The sequence below is a fragment of the Chanodichthys erythropterus genome, chromosome 20, assembly GCF_024489055.1.
Source record: "Chanodichthys erythropterus isolate Z2021 chromosome 20, ASM2448905v1, whole genome shotgun sequence".
NCBI classification, from domain to species: Eukaryota; Metazoa; Chordata; class Actinopteri; order Cypriniformes; family Xenocyprididae; genus Chanodichthys; species Chanodichthys erythropterus.
The window spans coordinates 31343397-31363994 of record NC_090240.1 but is presented as its reverse complement, the minus strand read 5'-3'; the positions used below and the strand labels follow the sequence as shown (position 1 = coordinate 31363994).

Genomic DNA, 20598 nt, shown 5'->3' with positions numbered 1-20598 from the left:
AAATTAGTTGTTCAAAGAAAAAACAAAAAAAATCTTTTTTTTCATTTATTTGCATTTCTTACAGAATATTGATAAACCAGTTGGAAAAAGGATATGAAACAATTTGTTGTAGTAACAGTGTTGTGGTTACTCATTTTTATAATAACAAAAATGTTAAATTCTTGATTGAAAACATTTAAGATGGATTACAGAAGAATCATTTGCTCCATTCTTTCAGTTTCCCAAACATTTTTAACTTTTTGTATTTCTTCTGATTTTGTCACAGCCTTAATCGTCGTTTTCAAAACCAGTGTCAAATCAAGGTTCTCACATCACTGACCAAGCACAAGAGGCAATGGATGGACCAGTAGATGGCACCAAGCTCATTCAGAAACACAAGCCAGAGCTACTGGAGGCCCTGATGGGAGATGCAGAGTTCCTGCTTCAGCATTGCCATGCCCGTGGCATACTGTCCAATAATGAGTACAACAACATCAAAGACATTAACACGCGTTCAAAGCAGGTACGGGACATCTTGGATTATGTGATTCACAAAGACAACAAGCATGCTCTGGGTTTCCTCAAATTGCTGAAAACACAAGACATGCAAGAGACATTTCCTAAACTGCAATTCCTTCAAAAACTGCAAATCAACAAACGCAAGACAACAAAAAATACAGGTATGATCTTATAAACCGTCTACTACGAAGACCCCTAGAATTTTGACATTAATACTTTTATGCATAGAATTTTCATTATTGTAATGTGTCAGGTCATTTTAGTTTTTAAATGTTTTATTTAGAATTTCAGCAGAAGATCATTTGTAACTAAATACACTTTTTTTAAAAATGCAAACTTACATTATAACAAAAATGTACCCACATGAAAAAATACTATAGTAAAGTGTTTTTGAACCATACTATAATAAATTGTAGTATACTGTGTATATATTATAATATTTACAACACTTTGTTAATGAATGCTACAGCATACTGTGGTATTATTAACTATAGTGAACTGATAAACTGTAATTTTAAAATGTAGTTTTTACTACAGTAAACTGTAGTGTATTGTAGTATAATATATCCTATAGTTGTAGAAAACTTAGTACAGTATTAGATAAAGTAATTTGTTTATATTACCATAGCTGTTATATTACCACAGCAACTATAGAATTTCTACAACAAATTAAAGTATTTTACTATAGTATGGTTCAAAAACAATATAGTATTTACTATACTATAAATAAATAAATAAATAGAGAGAGGAAAACAATCAATGTTCAGGTTATTTTCTTTTTCATTTTTAATGTTGTTTCTCATTGTAATAGTCATTTTTACTGTATTATAGATAAAATACTGTCTTGCAATGAATTTTGAAAATTAAAATCCAATAAATTTAAATAAATGCCACCGTAATGTATAAATACTTGAAGAGTAAGATAATATATTTTTTTTTATAGATGTTACAATAATGAGAATTAAACTTTACATAACATAAATTGAAAACTGGGGGATAAAATTAGCTTAATTGTCTTGAAAATAATGTCACAATAATAAGTCCCATTCACACCAAGGACGATAACTATATAACAATAAAGATATAGCTTATTTATTTATATTTACACTTTTTGTGCCTTTATTTGGAGAGGGCAGTAGAGAGCAGACAGGAAAGCATTGGGCGGAGAGAGGTCGCCGTGAACGTATTTGCGCCATATGTCGGCGCACTAACCACTAGGCTATCATTATAGATGTAAAAGAATAGCAGAGTAAGTCCACATCACAACTATAACGGTAATGTCACCGAGAAATTATATTGTGTGAATCACTTTCAGAATGATTTTCTCCAGCTGATGAAAACACTGACAGCCAATCAGAATCCATCCTGCTTTAAAGAGCTCGAGCATTTAAAGTGGCAGATGACAAAACTGCAGTGTGCACTTGGAATAAACAGATTGTTTTGTGGATGCTAATATAGTTATCACATAGTTATTGTTCTTGGTGTGAACGAGCCTTAAGGCTTTTCTTTGCTATATATATATATATATATATATAGCCTTCAAACTTTCTAGTACATGCATAATCTATTTGTAATTTGAAATTGATGTTGGTTTATCAGAGACGACAGCCAAACGAAGGCAGGAGGTGTCGGAAAACGACGTTCTGCAGGAGCAGCTGTCTATAATGAGTGAGTCACATTCACACCTCTGCTTTGCATCTTGTGTAATAGCTTCATGTTTGCACTTACTTCATTATGTAACTTTTTCTCAGACTCCAGGATGGTGAGTGAGAGGGAGATGATGAAGGTGGCTGGCTGCATTGGGAACAACTGGAGGCAGGTGGGAATAATGGCACTAGGTATGAACACCACCACCCTTCAGCAGATAGAGGAGGATAACAAACTACACAAAGAGCGGGTTTTCGCCATGCTGCGAAAATGGAGCATCCGTGAGAGGGACCAAGCCACAGCAACTCGACTCTATTCCCTCCTAACCCAAGAAGACTATGACGTAGACCCCCACAATATCAACTTCCTGATGGAAAACAACTGAGCCGACAGAGAGGACTGTATTTATGTAGCACTTTGCATGTGTAAAACATGCAGGCATACCACTAGAGGGAGCAATAACTGCCATTCAGTTAAATTGGAAAAATGTTTACTTCTCATTTTGTGTTTGTTTGATTAGAAAAGGCCATGTATAAAGTGAGCTAAAAGCTTGAAATAATACGGAAACGTTTAAACGCAACAAGCTAAATGCGGGTATTTCAAATATTTTTCTAAAACTCTTGAAAATATGCTTACATTTTTTAAAAAAGAATGTAATGCATAAATTATTTTTTTAAAGGGGCAGGACTGAATTAACTGTTAGAGAGTTTTGTTTGTTTTATTGTTGTTTTTTTATGGCATTATTACTTAATTGTTTTTCTGTTAAGCTTATTTTCATGAGATCAAGTTCCATTCCTAGTCTTTAAATTGCACTTCACTGTGTGTGTGTGTGTGTGTGTGTGTGTGTGTGTGTGTGTGTGTGTGTGTATGCTTTCTGAAATATAACCACATCAGCTGAGCCGTAGCATTCCATTTCAATACATTCTACAGAATAATGCATTTCCCTTTTTAAGTAAATGAATGTGAAAGCTTTTATCTAAGTCTTAAAACTTGAACCGATTCCATGAACAGATAAGCAAGACTCGTGTTTATGATGGAAATTTACAAAGATTTATGTTCCAATAGAGGCCGCTATCTGGCAACATAACGGCGACCTTCGCTCTCTCGGCAAGTATCACGTTGTTTCACCCTGATGAATTTTCACCCTGGTGTTTCACCCTTGTTCACCCTTGTTTTACATGCCAAGCAGGCGATAGGATTGGAGGTGGAGCTTTGTACAATTCCATTGCACAGGCCAGTCATTAAACAGCATCTAGTCCTTACAGACTTCATGGAATCTTTTGCTTTTGGGATTGTTAAATCTTTTTGATTTGATAGATTGCACCCTAATGTGGGAACATTCATTTCAAAGTGAATATCATGCTTGCATTAATTGGTTCCTGTGATTGTTATTTTATATTTTTGTCCTAAATCTCATTCCCATTTTTTAAATAAATTATCATGCTTCTGGTGTTGGGTTATGTTTAAGGGGAAAAAAAAAAGTAAAGTAAATATAAATAAAGAGAACTAAATGATTCATCATGATGAAAGAGTTTGAGGTTATTTTTTGTTGTTTTACTGCCTGTTTTATTGTGTAATTTAGATATTTGTCAGATTTACAGTATCTTGTTTATTGTTTTATAGGCTATAAAATCTGACTCCTGAAGAGTATATTTTTTTTTTGATGTTTGTAGAATGGAAAATTTCTATCTCATCTGTTCCTCGTAATCTTTGTATAGCATTTACCTCTTTAATTTCATTTTGATTCAGCTTTGATGTTTCATACAGGTTTTACTTACCCAAACTATATGTAGGTTTTTTTTTTTATATATACAGACAAAACATTAAAAACTACATGGAATTGTAATGAAATTGAAAACTTTATCATGAGACTGATATCAGCTTTTAAAATTAATTGAATTTCCAATTCCTTTTTATTTTTTCAAAATGAGTATTTAATTGAAGACACCAAAATGCCTTAATATGAAATGTGCATACAAATATTTACAAGTTTCCTTTTTCCATAGGAAACACTTTTTCTATACGATAACAGAATGCTTTTTTTTTTTTTTGAACCCTGTGACACTTCATTCCACTCTTGTGAGTGAGTGTGTGGGGGATCATTGTGCAATCTGACAAACATACATGAAGGGATATATCTTTCTTTCATCAGCAAACTCAGTCTAATGTGAACTTAGAACAACACTCGGAGTTTGGAAGATGTTGAACATTGTACCCGTTTTGCAGCATGCATTTACCTAAATGAATGTGTGTGTCATTATATAACATGCAAATTTGTTGTATTGTTAATTTTTATGTGTGCGAGTCACAGTTTTAACACAGTAAATATATCTGGCCCCCCTTATCAAAAAAGATGCAGGACCCTGCCAATAAAACCATCCAATGGTTTTGCAGAAGGTAAGAATACTGGAGATATGTTCGGCATTTTAAGAAATAAAACTGTAATTATGTTACTGAAATATATTCTTAATTGCATGCAATTGATAGCCTTTAGAAAGCTTTTTTTTTTTTTAAGTTAAAGATTGATTTTTTTTGTTGACACCCATATCACTCTAATCCAATTATAGGATGTCACCTGAATGACGAATCGGGCGTATGCATCCACGTATATGAAGGCTGGATCTGCATTAAAGCACTGAGGGTCTCGAGGCATCCTTACGACATCAGATACAGTAGAATTTCAGGTGCTGAGTGAAGAAAGGACGTTAAACATCACAATGAGTTCATCAAAAGGTGAGAAGTTTGATTGTTCTGTTTTGGATGCATGCATAAAGTTTCTCTTACATGTGCTCATTTTTTAGTTTTGCGTTTCAGTCTGATGATGTAATATACTGTTACTGTAACTGTACGAGAACTGTTTCACCATAATTAGAAGCAGGAAAAAAGTAAAACTAGGAAAGGAAGGGAAAAAAGGAAAGGAAAACTAGCCTATATGGAACTGCGTGTGGAAATTTGTCGTGTATAGTGAGCAGTCGATGGATTCTATAGAAAGTTATTTATAAGTTGCATGAATAACGTGACGCCCCTCTGAGGTCTTTCATCGACCACATTTGGATACTAAAAAACTTGCTAAACATGAAAAGGCTGCAAACATATTTTATTCTGCTAGTTTAATTCTTGACTAAGTTTAAGATGCATATTACAGTTAAATCTTTCTGTCTTTCAATCTTTCTGACAGCCATTTTGCTCTTTGGTGTCATATTTCCAAAAAGAAAAGAAAAAAGAATTCGGTCTTTGATGACGTTTTCTTCATAAAATATCGCGATTGCTGCAGTGGAATTTATAACACTTAAGGGTGCGTTCACACTTGTAGTTCGGTTCGTTTGGTCCATTTGGTCCGGACCAAAGAAGAAAAAAAAAACATTTAGTCCTGGTCCGGTTAGCGTTCACATTGGCAATTTTATCACCGAACCAAAAGATACCGAACCTTCAGGCATAGGGATACATTCACAACGTGATTGGTCGGATTTTATGACGTATCGCCTATTTTCAGACGGAACTTACCGAACATCCAAAACAATGCTGTTTTCTGAGGTAAATGCGCTCGTTGTGTGTGCGTAGCCTGCATGTGATGGTATTTTGGCCAGCTGGGAACTCGTGAAGAGCTTATAAAATGTGTAAAGTAGTCAAAACACCGGCGGGAATCCGTCACAGACACAAATGATCTGCTGCATGGAGACGCGCGTCTGATGCCTGTGATGGGCAAACTCGCGACTATGACAAGAAAAACCGACATGCGTGAGGATTCTGTCCTTTTTAGGGTCTCGTCTTCCTGTTTTGGTTCGGTTACATGTCTTTGGTCCGTGTTGCGTTCATATATCAATCGAACCGCACCAGAGTTCGTTTGGAAGCGGACCGAGACCCCTCTTTTCAGCGGTCTCGGTCCGCTTGTTTGGTGCGCACCAGGGTTCGGATGGCAGCGTTCACACATGTTCAAATGAACTGCACTATCCGAGCAGTCGCACCAGGGTTCGTTTTAATCGAACCAAACATGACAAGTGTGAACGCACCCTTAATGTAAAACTGACTCTGAGTTCTGATTGGATGATGCGCACGTCGGCTGATAGAGTTCATCATCCTGTTTCACTGTTTAGACCATGTAAGCTAGACTAATTATGGACACAGGCTGGTTCAATCTGGTCTACATGATGGATCAGCTGGAACACCAGCTGTGCGAGCTGGTTTGTTAGTTCTGGTAGACCTCAAACACACTAGTTAGAGCAGTAACAAACCAGCTGCAATGGTTCATTTAAAAAAAAAAGCAATTTTCTTCTATAAAAATGAGCATACTATGTTTAAATACTATGAAAAACAAGCAATGTTCTTCAATTAACAGTGACAAAAAGTTAAAATACTACAAAAACATTTTTAAAAAGGCAATTTCCTTGTATAAAAATGACAAAATATAATATGAAAAAATAATAATATGATATAACATAAAAAAATATAAAATATAATAAAATGTAATACAATTATATGAAGAACCTTTTTTAAAAACAATTCTATAAAATATTTTTCATAGTATTTAAACATATTTTGCCACTTTTTATAGAAGAATATTGCTTTACAAAAATTATTTGCTTTTGCTTTACAAAAAACATATTTGCTTTAATTGTGAAATTGCTGTGCCTCAAAAAAACTAAATTCAAAATACATTAGATTCATTACATCACAGAAATTACATGAAATAGATGTATAATATACTTAAATATGTTTAGAAGGGTCGGCAAAACACCCAAAGACTGAAAGTAAAAAAGCAAAACTAACTGTTTTTTCATCCTATCCTGAGGTGTAAGAATTGTTTCTTATGATGATTATTATTAATTAATGTAATTATTTTTTGAACACTGTTTTTTTTTTTTTGCTGCTATTTTATTAAAGCATTTTTTGTGATGGATGTAACTACCCCATATATATATCACAGAATATATGAATGGCCATGTCCACCTGGAAGATTCAGACAGGTACGAGTCGGAAGGGAAGCTGTTCCTTACTGAGGCTTTCAAAGTGATTATGGAGGAGATACTTCACAAAGGAACTGACTTGAAGGAGAAGGTTGTGTCTTTTAAGTATTTATCATCTCATTTAAGAACTTCTGAATGTTCCTATCTTATCTTGTATCTTCTGAGATATTAATAGTCTTAAAGGGATGGTGAAAATTCTGTCATCATTTACTCAAGTTGTCACTTCCAAACCTGTATGAATGCTAAACACAGAAGAAGATATTTTGTAGAATGTCAGTAACCAAAGAGTTGATGGGACCCCACTGACTTCCATAGAATAATAATGTATATATATATATACTATGGACATCAATGGAGCCCATGTTTGGTTACCATCATTCTTCAAAATATCATCTTTTGTGTTCAGCAGAAGAAACAAATTCACACAGGTTTGGAACAATTTGAGGGTGAGAAAATGACAGAATTTTCATTTTTGGGTGAACTATCCCTTTATCCACAGGTGTGTGAGTGGAAAGATCCAGATCAACTGAGTGCTCTTCTGGACCTCGAACTCCGAGAACATGGAGAACCTCACGAGCAGTTATTGCAGAGGGTCCGAGATGTGGCGAGATACAGCGTTAAAACTTGTAAGTTGCATATGTTGGGGCCGCATTCCCCCTATGTATTCATATTAGTGGTCGTCCTACATGGGTTTCTCAGTGGTTTATTCTGAAATGATTACATTTGTTCCTCATAAATCTTGAATATGTGGTTAAATCCTGGTCCAAAAGCCTTTTCCTGTTCACAGGTCATCCTCGGTTCTTCAATCAGCTATTTGCTGGGGTGGACTACCATGCATTGACAGGACGGCTCCTCACTGAAACCCTCAACACCAGCCAGTACGTGTTCGTGTTCATATGTTAAAGTGAAAGTGCCATTGTATGTTAGAGAGTTATAAAAGAGTCTATATGGTGTTTTATTAACTGAGGAGTGCATCAGTGTTAAACTTTGAGTAAACTGTTACACTGTTGCTGAAGTGTTCCATTAAACCCTGTTGTCATAGTAATAAGTAACTTATCAGAGCACTTGAAGTTATCAGATGACACAATTTGACAACAGCATGGAGCCACATATAGATTAATCTAAAACGTGATTAGAGATTGATGAAATTAGGGTCTGGAATTTTGAGATAATACAAGCAGTGTTGTTCTCATTAACTAAAACTATATGTGTGTGTGTGTATATATATATACACAGCTATGGAAAAAATTAAAGAGACAAAAGAGAGAATATGGTGATGAATAAATTATATGTCAATGCTTTTGCTTTCTTTGCAAATGTTTTGCGTTCCCCTGAGAAACTTTGCGAGAAACTTAAAAGTGAACTTAAAAGTTTTGCAAGGGAACGCAAAGTTTCTCGGGGTAAAGCAAAACTTTAAAGTGATTAGAAGTTTACACGTGAGTTAGCATCATACTAGTTCCCTCGACAAAAACACAATAGAATTTTTGCAAAAATAAGCTCTTTGATCATCAAAAGTTTATGCTACTTGCACGTTTTGTCCATCAAGATAATTTTCAAAAATAAAACACAACTTTTATAAATTTTAAGCCTAAATATAATCACCAGAAGTAAAAAGTTAAAAGTGGGCTATAAACGAACTACACCACAGTCGCACGACTTCAACATCACCACCACTAAACTCTTTCATAGTTTGTTATCGTATGATTATAAGCACAACGAAGTTGAAGCAGACTGAGCTTACCTGTTCAGCATGATGAGGTTTAATGTCCCTGACAGCCTCTGTAGTCCCATAAAATGAATAAAATGTGAAAGTGTCTTGAGCTTGTGTCCACCACAGACCATATTTCAGGCATTCAACCAAAAACCCAGCAGCAGCATGTCTTACTTGCTCACAGCAGCGTGTCGTGTATGTATTTCCAGTAGCAAGTCCCGTACTTGCTCTGCCGCAGCAGCAATAGCAGCAGAAGCAGAAATAACCAACAGCAGCAGCAAAATCCAATAGTAACAGCAGCAGCAATAACAGCAGCAGCAGAAATAACCAACAGCAGCAGCAATAACAGCAGCAGCAGAAATAACCAACAGCAGCAGCAGAAATAACCAACAGCAGCAGCAGCAGAAATAACCAGCAGCAGCAGCAATAACAGCAACAGCAATAACAGCAGCAGCAGAAATAACCAACAGCAGCAGCAGCAGAAATAACCAGCAGCAGCAGCAATAACAGCAACAGCAGCAGAAATAACCAACAGCAGCAGAAATAACCAATAGCAGCAGAAATAACCAATAGCAGCAGCAATAACAGCAGCAGCAGAAATAACCAACAGCAGCAGCAGAAATAACCACCAACAGCAGCATTAACAGCAACAGCAGCAGAAATAACCAACAGCAGCAGCAATAACAGCAACAGCAGCAGCAATAACAGCAGCAGCAGAAATAACCAACAGCAGCATTAATAACTGCAGCAGCAGCAGAAATAACCAATAGCAGCAGCAATAACAGCAACAGCAATAACAGCAGCAGCAGAAATAACCAACAGCAGCAGCAGAAATAACCAACAGCAGCAGCAGAAATAACCACCAACAGCAGCATTAACAGCAACAGCAGCATTAACAGCAACAGCAGCAGAAATAACCAACAGCAGCAGCAATAACAGCAACAGCAGCAGCAATAACAGCAGCAGCAGAAATAACCAACAGCAGCATTAATAACTGCAGCAGCAGCAGAAATAACCAATAGCAGCAGCAATAACAGCTACAGCAGCAGCAATAACAGCAGCAGCAGAAATAACCAACAGCAGCATTAATAACTGCAGCAGCAGCAGAAATAACCAACAGCAGCAGCAATAACAGCAGCAGCAGAAATAACCAACAGCAGCATTAATAACTGCATCAGCAGCAGAAATAACCAATAGCAGCAGCAATAACAGCTACAGCAGCAGCAATAACAGCAGCAGCAGAAATAACCAACAGCAGCATTAATAACTGCAGCAGCAGCAGAAATAACCAATAGCAGCAGCAATAACAGCAACAGCAATAACAGCAGCAGCAGAAATAACCACCAGCAGAAATAACCAGCAGCAGCAACAGCAGAAATAACCAACAGCAATAGCAGCAGAAATAACCAGCAGCAGCAGCAATAACAGCAACAGCAGCAGCAGCAGAAATAACCAACAGCAGCAGCAGCAATAACCGCAGCAGCAGCAGAAATAACTAATAGCAGCAGCAATAACAGCAACAGCAATAACAGCAGCAGCAGAAATAACCAACAGCAGCAGCAATAACCGCAGCAGCTGCAGAAATAACCAATAGCAGCAGCAATAACAGCAACAGCAGCAGCAATAACAGCAGCAGCAGAAATAACCAACAGCAGCATCAATAACCGCAGCAGCAGCAGAAATAACCAATAGCAGCAGCAATAACAGCAACAGCAGCAGCAATAACAGCAACAGCAGCAGCAATAACAGCAGCAGCAGAAATAACCAGCAGCAGCAGCAGAAATAACCAACAGCAGCAGCAATAACAGCAGCAGCAGAAATAACCAACAGCAGCAGCAGCAGAAATAACCAGCAGCAGCAGCAATAACAGCGACAGCAGCAGCAGCAGCAGAAAAAAACAACAGCAACAGCAGAAATAACCAACAGCAATAGCAGCAGAAATAACCAGCAGCAGCAGCAATAACAGCAACAGCAGCAGCAGCAGAAATAACCAACAGCAGCAGCAGCAATAACCGCAGCAGCAGCAGAAATAACTAATAGCAGCAGCAATAACAGCAACAGCAATAACAGCAGCAGCAGAAATAACCAACAGCAGCAGCAATAACCGCAGCAGCTGCAGAAATAACCAATAGCAGCAGCAATAACAGCAACAGCAGCAGCAATAACAGCAGCAGCAGAAATAACCAACAGCAGCATCAATAACCGCAGCAGCAGCAGAAATAACCAATAGCAGCAGCAATAACAGCAACAGCAGCAGCAATAACAGCAGCAGCAGAAATAACCAACAGCAGCAGCAATAACAGCAGCAGCAGCAATAACAGCAACAGCAATAACAGCAACAGCAGAAATAACCAACAGCAGCAGCAATAAAAGCAGCAGCAGAAATAACCAACAGCAGCAGCAATAACAGCAACAGCAATAACAGCAGCAGAAATAACCAGCAGCAGCAGCAATAACCAACAGCAGCAATAACAGCAGCAGAAATAACCAACAGCAGCAGCAATAACCAACAGCAGCAATAACAGCAGCAGCAGAAATAACCAACAGCAGCAGCAATAACAGCAACAGCAATAACAGCAGCAGCAGAAATAACCAACAGCAGCAGCAGCAATAACCAACAGCAGCAGCAATAACAGCAGCAGCAGAAATAACCAACAGCAGCAGCAATAACAGCAACAGCAATAACAGCAGCAGAAATAACCAGCAGCAGCAGCAATAACCAACAGCAGCAATAACAGCAGCAGCAGAAATAACAGCAACAGCAATAACAGCAGCAGCAGAAATAACCAACAGCAGCAGCAGCAATAACCAACAGCAGCAGCAATAACAGCAACAGCAGAAATAACCAACAGCAGCAGCAATAACAGCAGCAGCAGCAATAACAGCAGCAGCAGAAATAACCAACAGCAGCAGCAGCAAAAATAACCAGCAGCAACAGCAATAACAGCAGCAGCAATAACCAACAGCAGCGATAGCAGCAGCAGCAGAAATAACCAACAGCAGAAGCAATAACAGCAGCAGCAGCAGCAGCAGAAATAACCAATGGCAGCAGCAATAACGGCAACAGCAATAACAGCAGCAGCAGAAATAACCAGCAGCAGCAATAACCAACAGCAGCAGCAATAACAGCAACAGCAGAAATAACCAACAGCAGCAGCAATAACAGCAACAGCAGAAATAACCAACAGCAGCAGCAATAACAGCAGCAGCAGAAATAACCAACAGCAGCAGCAGCAGCAATAACCAGCAGCAGCAATAACCAACAGCAGCGATAACAGCAGCAGCAGAAATAACCAACAGCAGCAGCAATAACAGCAGCAGCAGCAGCAGAAATAACCAATGGCAGCAGCAATAACGGCAGCAGCAGCAGAAAAAAACAACAGCAGCAGCAGCAGAAATAACCAGCAGCAGCAGCAGAAATAACCAGCAGCAGCAATAACAGCAGCAGCAGAAATAACCAGCAGCAGCAGCAGAAATAACCAACAGCAGCAGCAGCAGAAATAACCAGCAGCAGCAGCAGAAATAACCAACAGCAGCAGCAGCAGAAATAACCAACAGCAGCAATAACAGCAGCAGCAGAAATAACCAGCAGCAGCAGCAGAAATAACCAACAGCAGCAGCAGCAGAAATAACCAACAGCAGCAATAACAGCAGCAGCAGAAATAACCAGCAGCAGCAGCAGAAATAACCAGCAGCAGCAGCAGCAGAAATAACCAACAGCAGCAATAACAGCAGCAGCAGAAATAACCAACCAGCAGCAATAAGAGCAGCAGCAGCAGCAGCAGCTGAAATAACCAACAGATGCAGCAATAACAGCAGCAGCAGCAATAACAGCAGCAACAGCAGCAGCAATAACCAACAGCATTAATAGCAGCAACAGCAATAACAGCAGCAACAATAACAACAGCAACAGCAGCAGCAATAACCAAAAGAAGCCGCAATAACCAACAGCAGTAACAGCAATAACAGCAACAGCAGCAGCAGCAATAACAGCAGCAGCAATAACAGCAACAGTAATAACAAGAGCAGCAGCAGTAACCAACAGCAGCAGCAATAGCAGCAGTTTCTCGGGGTAAAGCAAAACTTTAAAGTGATTAGAAGTTTACACGGAAGTTGACATCATACTAGTTCCCTCGACAAAAACTCAATAAACCCAAAAATAAGCTCTGTGATCATCAAAAGTTTATGCTACTTGCACGTTTTGTCCTTCAAGATAGCAACAGCAATAACAGCAGCAGCAAGCGTAGCAGATCTATTCCGCCAAGACCAAACATATCAACATTGTCATATCCATAACCATGCCAAACACTCCCAGAGTTGTCATGAGAGAAATTATTGTTACCTGAAATAAAATAAAATATAAAAATGTTGAGGCAAAAATGCCAAATAAAAATGCCAGGTCAACATTTCTAATTTTCATTTAGTTTAAGTTGAAGTACTAAAATGAAAGAAAAACTGAAATAAAACTGAAGAAGATCTAAATAGACAATATTTTTCATACTCTGCTAAATGAGACTATAAGGCATGAATATATTATAAACATTAACATCATGATTTTCTGTAAAACTGTAGTAAAACAAAACAATATAAAAATAAAAACTAAATTAAATTCTTACTAAATACTATAATAGTATATTAATGATACTAAAATAATACTGATACAAATGCATGTGCATATCATGACTGATAAATACACAACATACTCAGTGTGAAGTTGTTACAGATACACCTATGAAGTGGCTCCAGTGTTTGTCCTGATGGAAGAGGAAGTGCTCTCTAAGCTCCGCTCTCTGATTGGCTGGTCAGATGGAGATGGGATATTTTGTCCCGGAGGTTCCATGTCCAACATGTACGCCATGAACGTTGCACGGTACTGGGCCTTCCCTCAAGTGAAGACACAAGGCTTGTGGGCCACACCACGGATGGCTATATTTACATCACAACAGGTACAAAGACAAGAATTACTGATTCTAATCTTAGATTTAATAGGTCATATGATGTAGTATTGTGTCAAAATTGTAGCATTAATTTTTTTTATTTTCTTTTAGAGTCATTACTCAATGAAAAAAGCAGTTGCTTTTCTTGGTATTGGAACAGAAAATGTTTTCATTGTACAAGTGGATGAGAGGTACAGATTCTTATCTCTGGCATATTTTGGAAAACCAGTGGTTCACTTTAAATTGCTAAAAATGTTTTTTTGTTCCGCCACAGTGGCAGCATGATACCAGAGGACCTGGAGGCTAAAATTGTGCAGGCAAAATCACAAGTAAATATTTAAATTGTATGGTAAAATATAATATACAGAACCGTTCAAATGTTTGGGATCAGTAAGAAGTCTATTATGCTCACCAAGGCTGCATTTATATGATTAAAAAAATACAGTAATATTATAAAATATTATTACAATTTAAAAGAATCGCTTCCTGTTTTATTATATTTTAAAATGTAATAAATTCCTGTGATTAAAGCTGAATTTTCAGCATTACTTCAGTCTTCAGTGTCACATGATCCTTAAGAAATCATTCTAATATGCTGATTTGGTGCATTTCTTATTATTACCAATGTTGAAAATAAAAGTATTAATTTCTTTTAAAAAATGTTACTGACCTCAAACATTTAAACTGTAGTGTATATAATATTAAAATGAATTGATATGATAAATTAAAGTGTTGTGTATAAGTGAGAACATAGTTCACTTTAAAATGAAAACTCTGTAATGATTTATTATTTCATTCCAAACACGTATGACTTTCTTCCTTCCGTGTTTTGCTGAACGTCCAAGCTGTTCTTCTGCATAAAGTGAAAGCAGACTGTGACCATAAAGGGAAGACATTTGAGGAAGATCTCGAAATTTATGTCTGCTTTTCTTGACAAGAGCAGCGTGAACATTATGCAAAACATCTCTTTTTATGTTCTGTGAAAGATAAAAAGTCATACAGGTTTGGAATGACATGAGGGTGAGTAAATGCTGACAGAATTTTTTACAATTTTTGCTTGAACTATCCCTTTAAATATCCGAGAGTCGAAGATTAATGGTGTTTGACTGGTGTGTCTTTTTCAGGATGCTGTCCCATTTTTCGTTAATGCCACAGCTGGTACCACAGTGCAGGGTGCCTTTGATCCTCTGAACCGCATAGCTGACATAAGTGAAAGAAATGGCATGTGGATGCACGTTGATGTAAGTGCAGCATGGTTACCTTATGTAACATCATTGTGCAACACCTCTGTATGCTTGTGGCCCCCACTTTAAAAGCGCCCAGTTGTTTGTACTTAAAATATTCACATAGAATTTCCCCCTTTCCTAACTGTTACAATCTGGAACTCTTTCCTTTACAGGCTGCTTGGGGAGGAAGCGTGCTGTTTTCCAAAAAACACAGACATCTGGTTGCAGGAATAGAAAGGTTTGCGCACTCTGAATGAGCCCTGGATAAAATGTGCTTTGAATAGAGAAATAGCCTGACTGTATCATTTAATATTTCTCTTTTTTTAATACTCAGAGCAAACTCTGTGACTTGGAACCCTCACAAAATGCTTCTAGCGGGCCTGCAGTGCTCTGTGATTTTGTTCAGAGATACCACGGTATGAAAGCTTGTGCAATGTATCTTTTTTTACTTCTGAGCAAGTCAAGTCATGTGATGTTTTTGCGTATTAGTCAAATCAAATGAAAGTAGCATATTGACTTGCCCACAAATGCATATTTAAAAGTGCACTAATTTTATCCACTGTGCCTCAACCTGTAGAATTTGCTAATGCACTGTCATAGTGCAAAAGCAACCTACTTGTTCCAGCAAGACAAGTTCTACGATACAAGTCTAGACACTGGAGACAAATCCATCCAGTGTGGCCGTAAGGTGGATTGCTTGAAGCTCTGGTTGATGTGGAAGGCAATAGGAACTCATGGTCTTTCAGAGCGCGTGGATAACGCCTTTGCCCTCGCGAGGTATTTGGTGCATCTTTTAGATGTTGTTGTTGAATAATATATAATATATCAATCAATCTTTTTAACGTTGCATGTGAGACACTATTGACTTATTAAATGCATTGTAATATATTATTAACCATCTGGTGTTGCTCGGTCATTTTAGAAAGAAAAGTTTGGAAATTTTAAAAATTGCTACTTCATTGCAATGGTACGAAACTCTGTGACTTTTAAAGCAATTGTGGACTTGATTCGAAAAAGCTAAATGGTCATTAAAAAATAGCCACACTTGTCTTGTTCGCAGTCAAAAATGACCACCATAGGATATGAATGGGAAATTACGGAAGAGGATTAGGGCCAAGCAATAATAAAAAAATAAAACCATCTTGAGATTAAAGTTGTTAAATTTCGAGAAAAAACGTGTTAAATTTCGAGAAAAAAGTCAAGATAAAATGTTGAGAATAAACTTGTTAAATTACGAGAAAAAAAAGAGTTAAATTTCAAGAAAAAAGTCAAGATAAAATTACGAGAACAAATTCGTTAAATTATGAGAAAAATGTAGTTAAATTTCGAGAAAAAATGTCGAGATAAAATGTTGAGAATAAACTCATTAAATTGTGAGAAAAAAGTTGATTTCGAGAAAAAAAGTCGAGATAAAATGTTGAGAATAAGCTCATTAAATTATGAGAAAAAAGTCGTTAAATTTCGAGAAAAAAAGTTGAGATAAAATGTTGAGAATAAACTCATTAAATTATGAGAAAAAAGTCGATTTCTAGAAAAAAAGTCGAGATAAAATGTTGAGAATAAACTCGTTAAATTACGAGAAAAAAGTTGTTAAATTTCAAGAAAAAAGTCAAGATAAAATTACGAGAACAAATTCGTTAAATTATGAGAAAAATGTAGTTAAATTTCGAGAAAAAATGTCGAGATAAAATGTTGAGAATAAACTCATTAAATTATGTGAAAAAGTAGATTTCGAAAAAAAAAAGTCGAGATAAAATGTTGAGAATAAGCTCATTAAATTATGAGAAAAAGTCGTTAAATTTCGAGAAAAAAAGTCGAGATAAAATGTTGAGAATAAGCTCATTAAATTATGAGAAAAAGTCGTTAAATTTCGAGAAAAAAAGTCGAGATAAAATGTTGAGAATAAACTCGTTAAATTATGAGAAAAGTCGTTAAATTTCGAGGAAAAAAAGTCGAGATAAAATGTTGAGAATAAACTCGTTAAATTATGAGAACAGTCGTTAAATTTCGAGAAAAAAAGTCGAGATAAAATGTTGAGAATAAACTCATTAAATTACGAGAACAAATTCGTTAAATTACGAATTTGTTCTCATAATTTAACGACTTTATTCTTGTAATTTAATGAGTTTATTCTCAATTTTATTTTTGACTTTTTTCTCGAAATTTAACAAGTTTATTCTCAATTTTATCTCGACTTTTTTCTTGAAATTTAACGATTTTTTTCTCGTAATTTAATGAGTTTATTCTTAACATTTTATTTAGACTTTTTTCTCGAAATTTAACGAGTTTTTTCTCGAAATTTAACAACTTTAATCTCGAGATGGTTTTATTTTTTTATTATTGCTTGGCCCTAATCCTCTTCCGTAGGAAATAGGCAAAAATACGAAAATACTGAGAATTTTTTGTGTTCAATCTACAAATCAGCCACGATCCAGAAGTAAGTGGACAGCAATGAAGGGGTGATGCTCTAAAATATCAAGAGGGCAAAATAGACACTCCACCCACAGACAGACATATATGAACTGGTGTGACTGTAACACAAAGCAAGTTTTTGCAAATGTTACACTCTAAAACATCGGGAGTACAAAACAGACACCCATTCAAACAAACACTTACTTGCACACATTCACACACACACAACTGAACTGGTGTGGCTGTAACAATATGGCCAAATTGAGCCAGATATCTCAAATAATAGGTTGAAAAAAGGTTGATAAAGCTCTGATAAAGCATTCCTGTATTTTTTACTCCCACCACATGGTACTAATCTGCCTTTAAAAATTGGATTTTAAACATGAAAAACTATTTTAACATTAAATACAGCTTTCATTAAAAAGTAATAAAAAAATGAAATGGGAAAAATTAATTAATTAGTACCATGAAATTCTCTCTCTCTCAAAACAAACAAAAAAAATATATAAAATTGAACAAAAATATATTATATTGATTTTACTGAAAATGTAAAAAGTTACATTTCAGGTGTTCGGTCACTTTTGACCATGTACAACACAAGTGTGACCCCCAAATGAACAATACCAGAGGGTTAACAAAGGTTAGGGTTGGTATGATTTTTTTTTTATGGATTTTGTTATAATTTAATTTATTCCTGTGATCAAAGCTGAAATCAGCATCATTACTACAGTCTTCAGTGTCACATGATCTGCTGCTCAAGAAACATTTCTTATTATCAATGTTGAAAACAGTTGTTTTCTGAAAACAATTTATTTTCAGTATTATTTGATGAATATAAAGTTCAAAAGAACAGCATTTATTTAAATTAGAAACTTTTGTAACACTATAAATGTATTTACTGTCACTTTTTCAAAAATTTAATTTGAATAAAAGCATTAATTTCTTAAAAAAACAACAACTAACTGACCCCAAACTTTTGGCACCAGGTATTTAGTTGAAGAAATGGAGAAAAGGGATAATTTCCAGCTGGTCTGTAAGGTACAGTGTTGCACTGCATACAAACCTAAAACAGCATGCTTATGTTTATTAAATATAATACATGTTTATATATTTCTATATGGTGTGTGTTTTCCAATAGGGGAATTTTGTGAACGTTTGCTTTTGGTTCATTCCACCCAGTCTGAGAGGGAAGGAAAACAGTGCGGACTACCAGGAAAGACTATCAAAGGTCAGCTACAGTTAAACGTAGATGTAGCAGAGAATTTCATTATAGTACATTGAATTATTGCATGTCATTTTCAATGTACACCATCAGGTGGCGCCAGTCATCAAAGAGAGAATGATGAAGCGTGGAACAATGATGGTGGGATACCAGCCCATGGACGAACACGTCAACTTCTTCCGTATGGTTGTTGTTTCACCTCAGCTGACCACCAAGGACATGGATTTCTTCCTGGATGAGATGGAGAAACTAGGGAAGGACCTGTAATTAGTTGGAATATCAATGTTCAACCAATGTCACATTATCCCCTCTCATCCCGACACTTTTAAATTTGTGATTATCTAAAGGTTGCTAAAACTCATTTTGACTTATGAATAGTACACAATACTGACTTCATTGAAAAAACATGCAAAAACAAGTTGCATCTACAGAGGTCATAGAGTGAATGAATCTCATAGATTCTGGCCCAAGTACACTACCGTGTAACGCTACACTAAGTTTGGAATAATTACGATTTTTAATGTTTTCTAAAGAAGTCGTTATGCTCACCATGGCTCCATATATTTGATCAAAATAAAGTAAAAACAGTAATATTGTGAAATATTATTACAATTTAAAATGACTTTTTTCCCCCTTATTTTAATATATATTTTAAAATAGAACTTATTTGATTGTTCAGCATCCAGTCTTCATTGTCACATGATCCTTCAGAAATCATTGTAGTATGCTGATTTGCTGCTCAAGAATATCATATCATCAATGCTGAAACAGCTTTTACTTCTTAATATTTTTGTGAAATGTCATACATTTCCATTAAAAAAATTTATTGAATTGATCAAAAGTGACATTTATAATGTTACAAATATTTCTATTTCAAATAAATGCTGTTCTTTTGAACTTTCTATTCATCAAAGAATCCTAAAAAAGAAAATGTATTATGGTTTCCACAAAAATATGAAGCAGCACAACTGTTTTCAACATTGATATTAATAATAAATGTTTCTTAAGCAGCAAATCAGCATATTAGAAATGATTTCTGAAGGATCATGTGACACTGAAGACTGGAGTAATGATGCTGAAAATTCAGCTTTGCCATTACAGGAACAAATTACATTTTTAAAGTATATTAAAGTAGAAAATAGTTATTTTAAATTGTAATAATATTTCACAATATTACTGTATTTTTGGACAAATAAATTCAGCCCTGATGCATACATAAAGCACATCTTTCAAAAGCATGAAAAAAAATCTTAATTATTTTAAACTTTTGATTGGCAGTGTAAGTATTTATATAATTTGACACCTAATTCAGGTCTTAGGGTCTCCACTAATGAGCTGACTATATATAAAACAGATATATGTATAATATATAATGTATAATAAATAAGGAAAACATCCAAAATGTGCAGCACAGGGGCCTCAAGGATCAGGATTGAGAACCACTGCAGAAACTGAGTCTGTAAACCTGAATGGATAAAATGATTGACTGGCAGAAAGCATTTCTGATTGGCTAAAGCATGGGCCGATCCTCTTTTCAGAGCCTAGGGCTGTCCCAGAGACAGGTGTGATCTGTTATGACACTCATTTCAGTGATATCTATGTGCGCTTTACATTTAGGTATGCAAAAGATTTTTATTTTAGCAAATGTATTTGATTTTTTTGGTGCCAATAATTTAATAAGGATATTTTATGATATAATGACTTTGTTAAATTGAGAATTTGTTAAATAATTAGTGACTGCCGTTTTGTTTAACACAATATATGGGTATATATGTCATTTATAGGTCAGCTGAATATTTTCCTTTAGTTTTATTTTGCTTTGTTTAGAGATTTGTAAATTAAAACACCGATATTTGTCACAAAAACCTTTGTGTTATAAAGAATATAAAATATATTTTCCCGTTTTCAAAGTGTAATTGCGCAAAAAGCTCACCATTTTACATATTAATAAAACAAATCCCTTCATAACACTCGTGGACTT

The 20598-nt window shown here is 35.8% G+C and overlaps 1 protein-coding gene across 1 annotated transcript; it reads left to right on the top strand.

Moving 5' to 3' along the window:
• The first annotated feature begins 2530 nt into the window (after positions 1-2530).
• Positions 2531-20573, top strand: csad (cysteine sulfinic acid decarboxylase). The gene is made up of 15 exons (XM_067370369.1): positions 2531-4542; positions 4713-4878; positions 7070-7200; positions 7609-7735; positions 7897-7987; positions 13544-13766; positions 13869-13948; positions 14032-14086; positions 14882-14998; positions 15157-15221; positions 15318-15399; positions 15561-15760; positions 18382-18433; positions 18534-18623; positions 18711-20573. Exons 2-15 carry the CDS (start codon positions 4863-4865, stop codon positions 18882-18884), a joined length of 1503 nt encoding a protein of 500 aa, XP_067226470.1. The 5' UTR covers positions 2531-4542; positions 4713-4862; the 3' UTR covers positions 18885-20573.
• Positions 20574-20598: the final 25 nt, after the last annotated feature.

Excerpts from the sequence above, each read along its gene's own strand:
- csad (XM_067370369.1), top strand. Across the intron at positions 7,988-13,543 it reads GAAACCCTCAACACCAGCCA|ATACACCTATGAAGTGGCTC; the intron begins GTACGTGTTCGT and ends AAGTTGTTACAG. Across the intron at positions 13,949-14,031 it reads ATTGTACAAGTGGATGAGAG|TGGCAGCATGATACCAGAGG; the intron begins GTACAGATTCTT and ends GTTCCGCCACAG.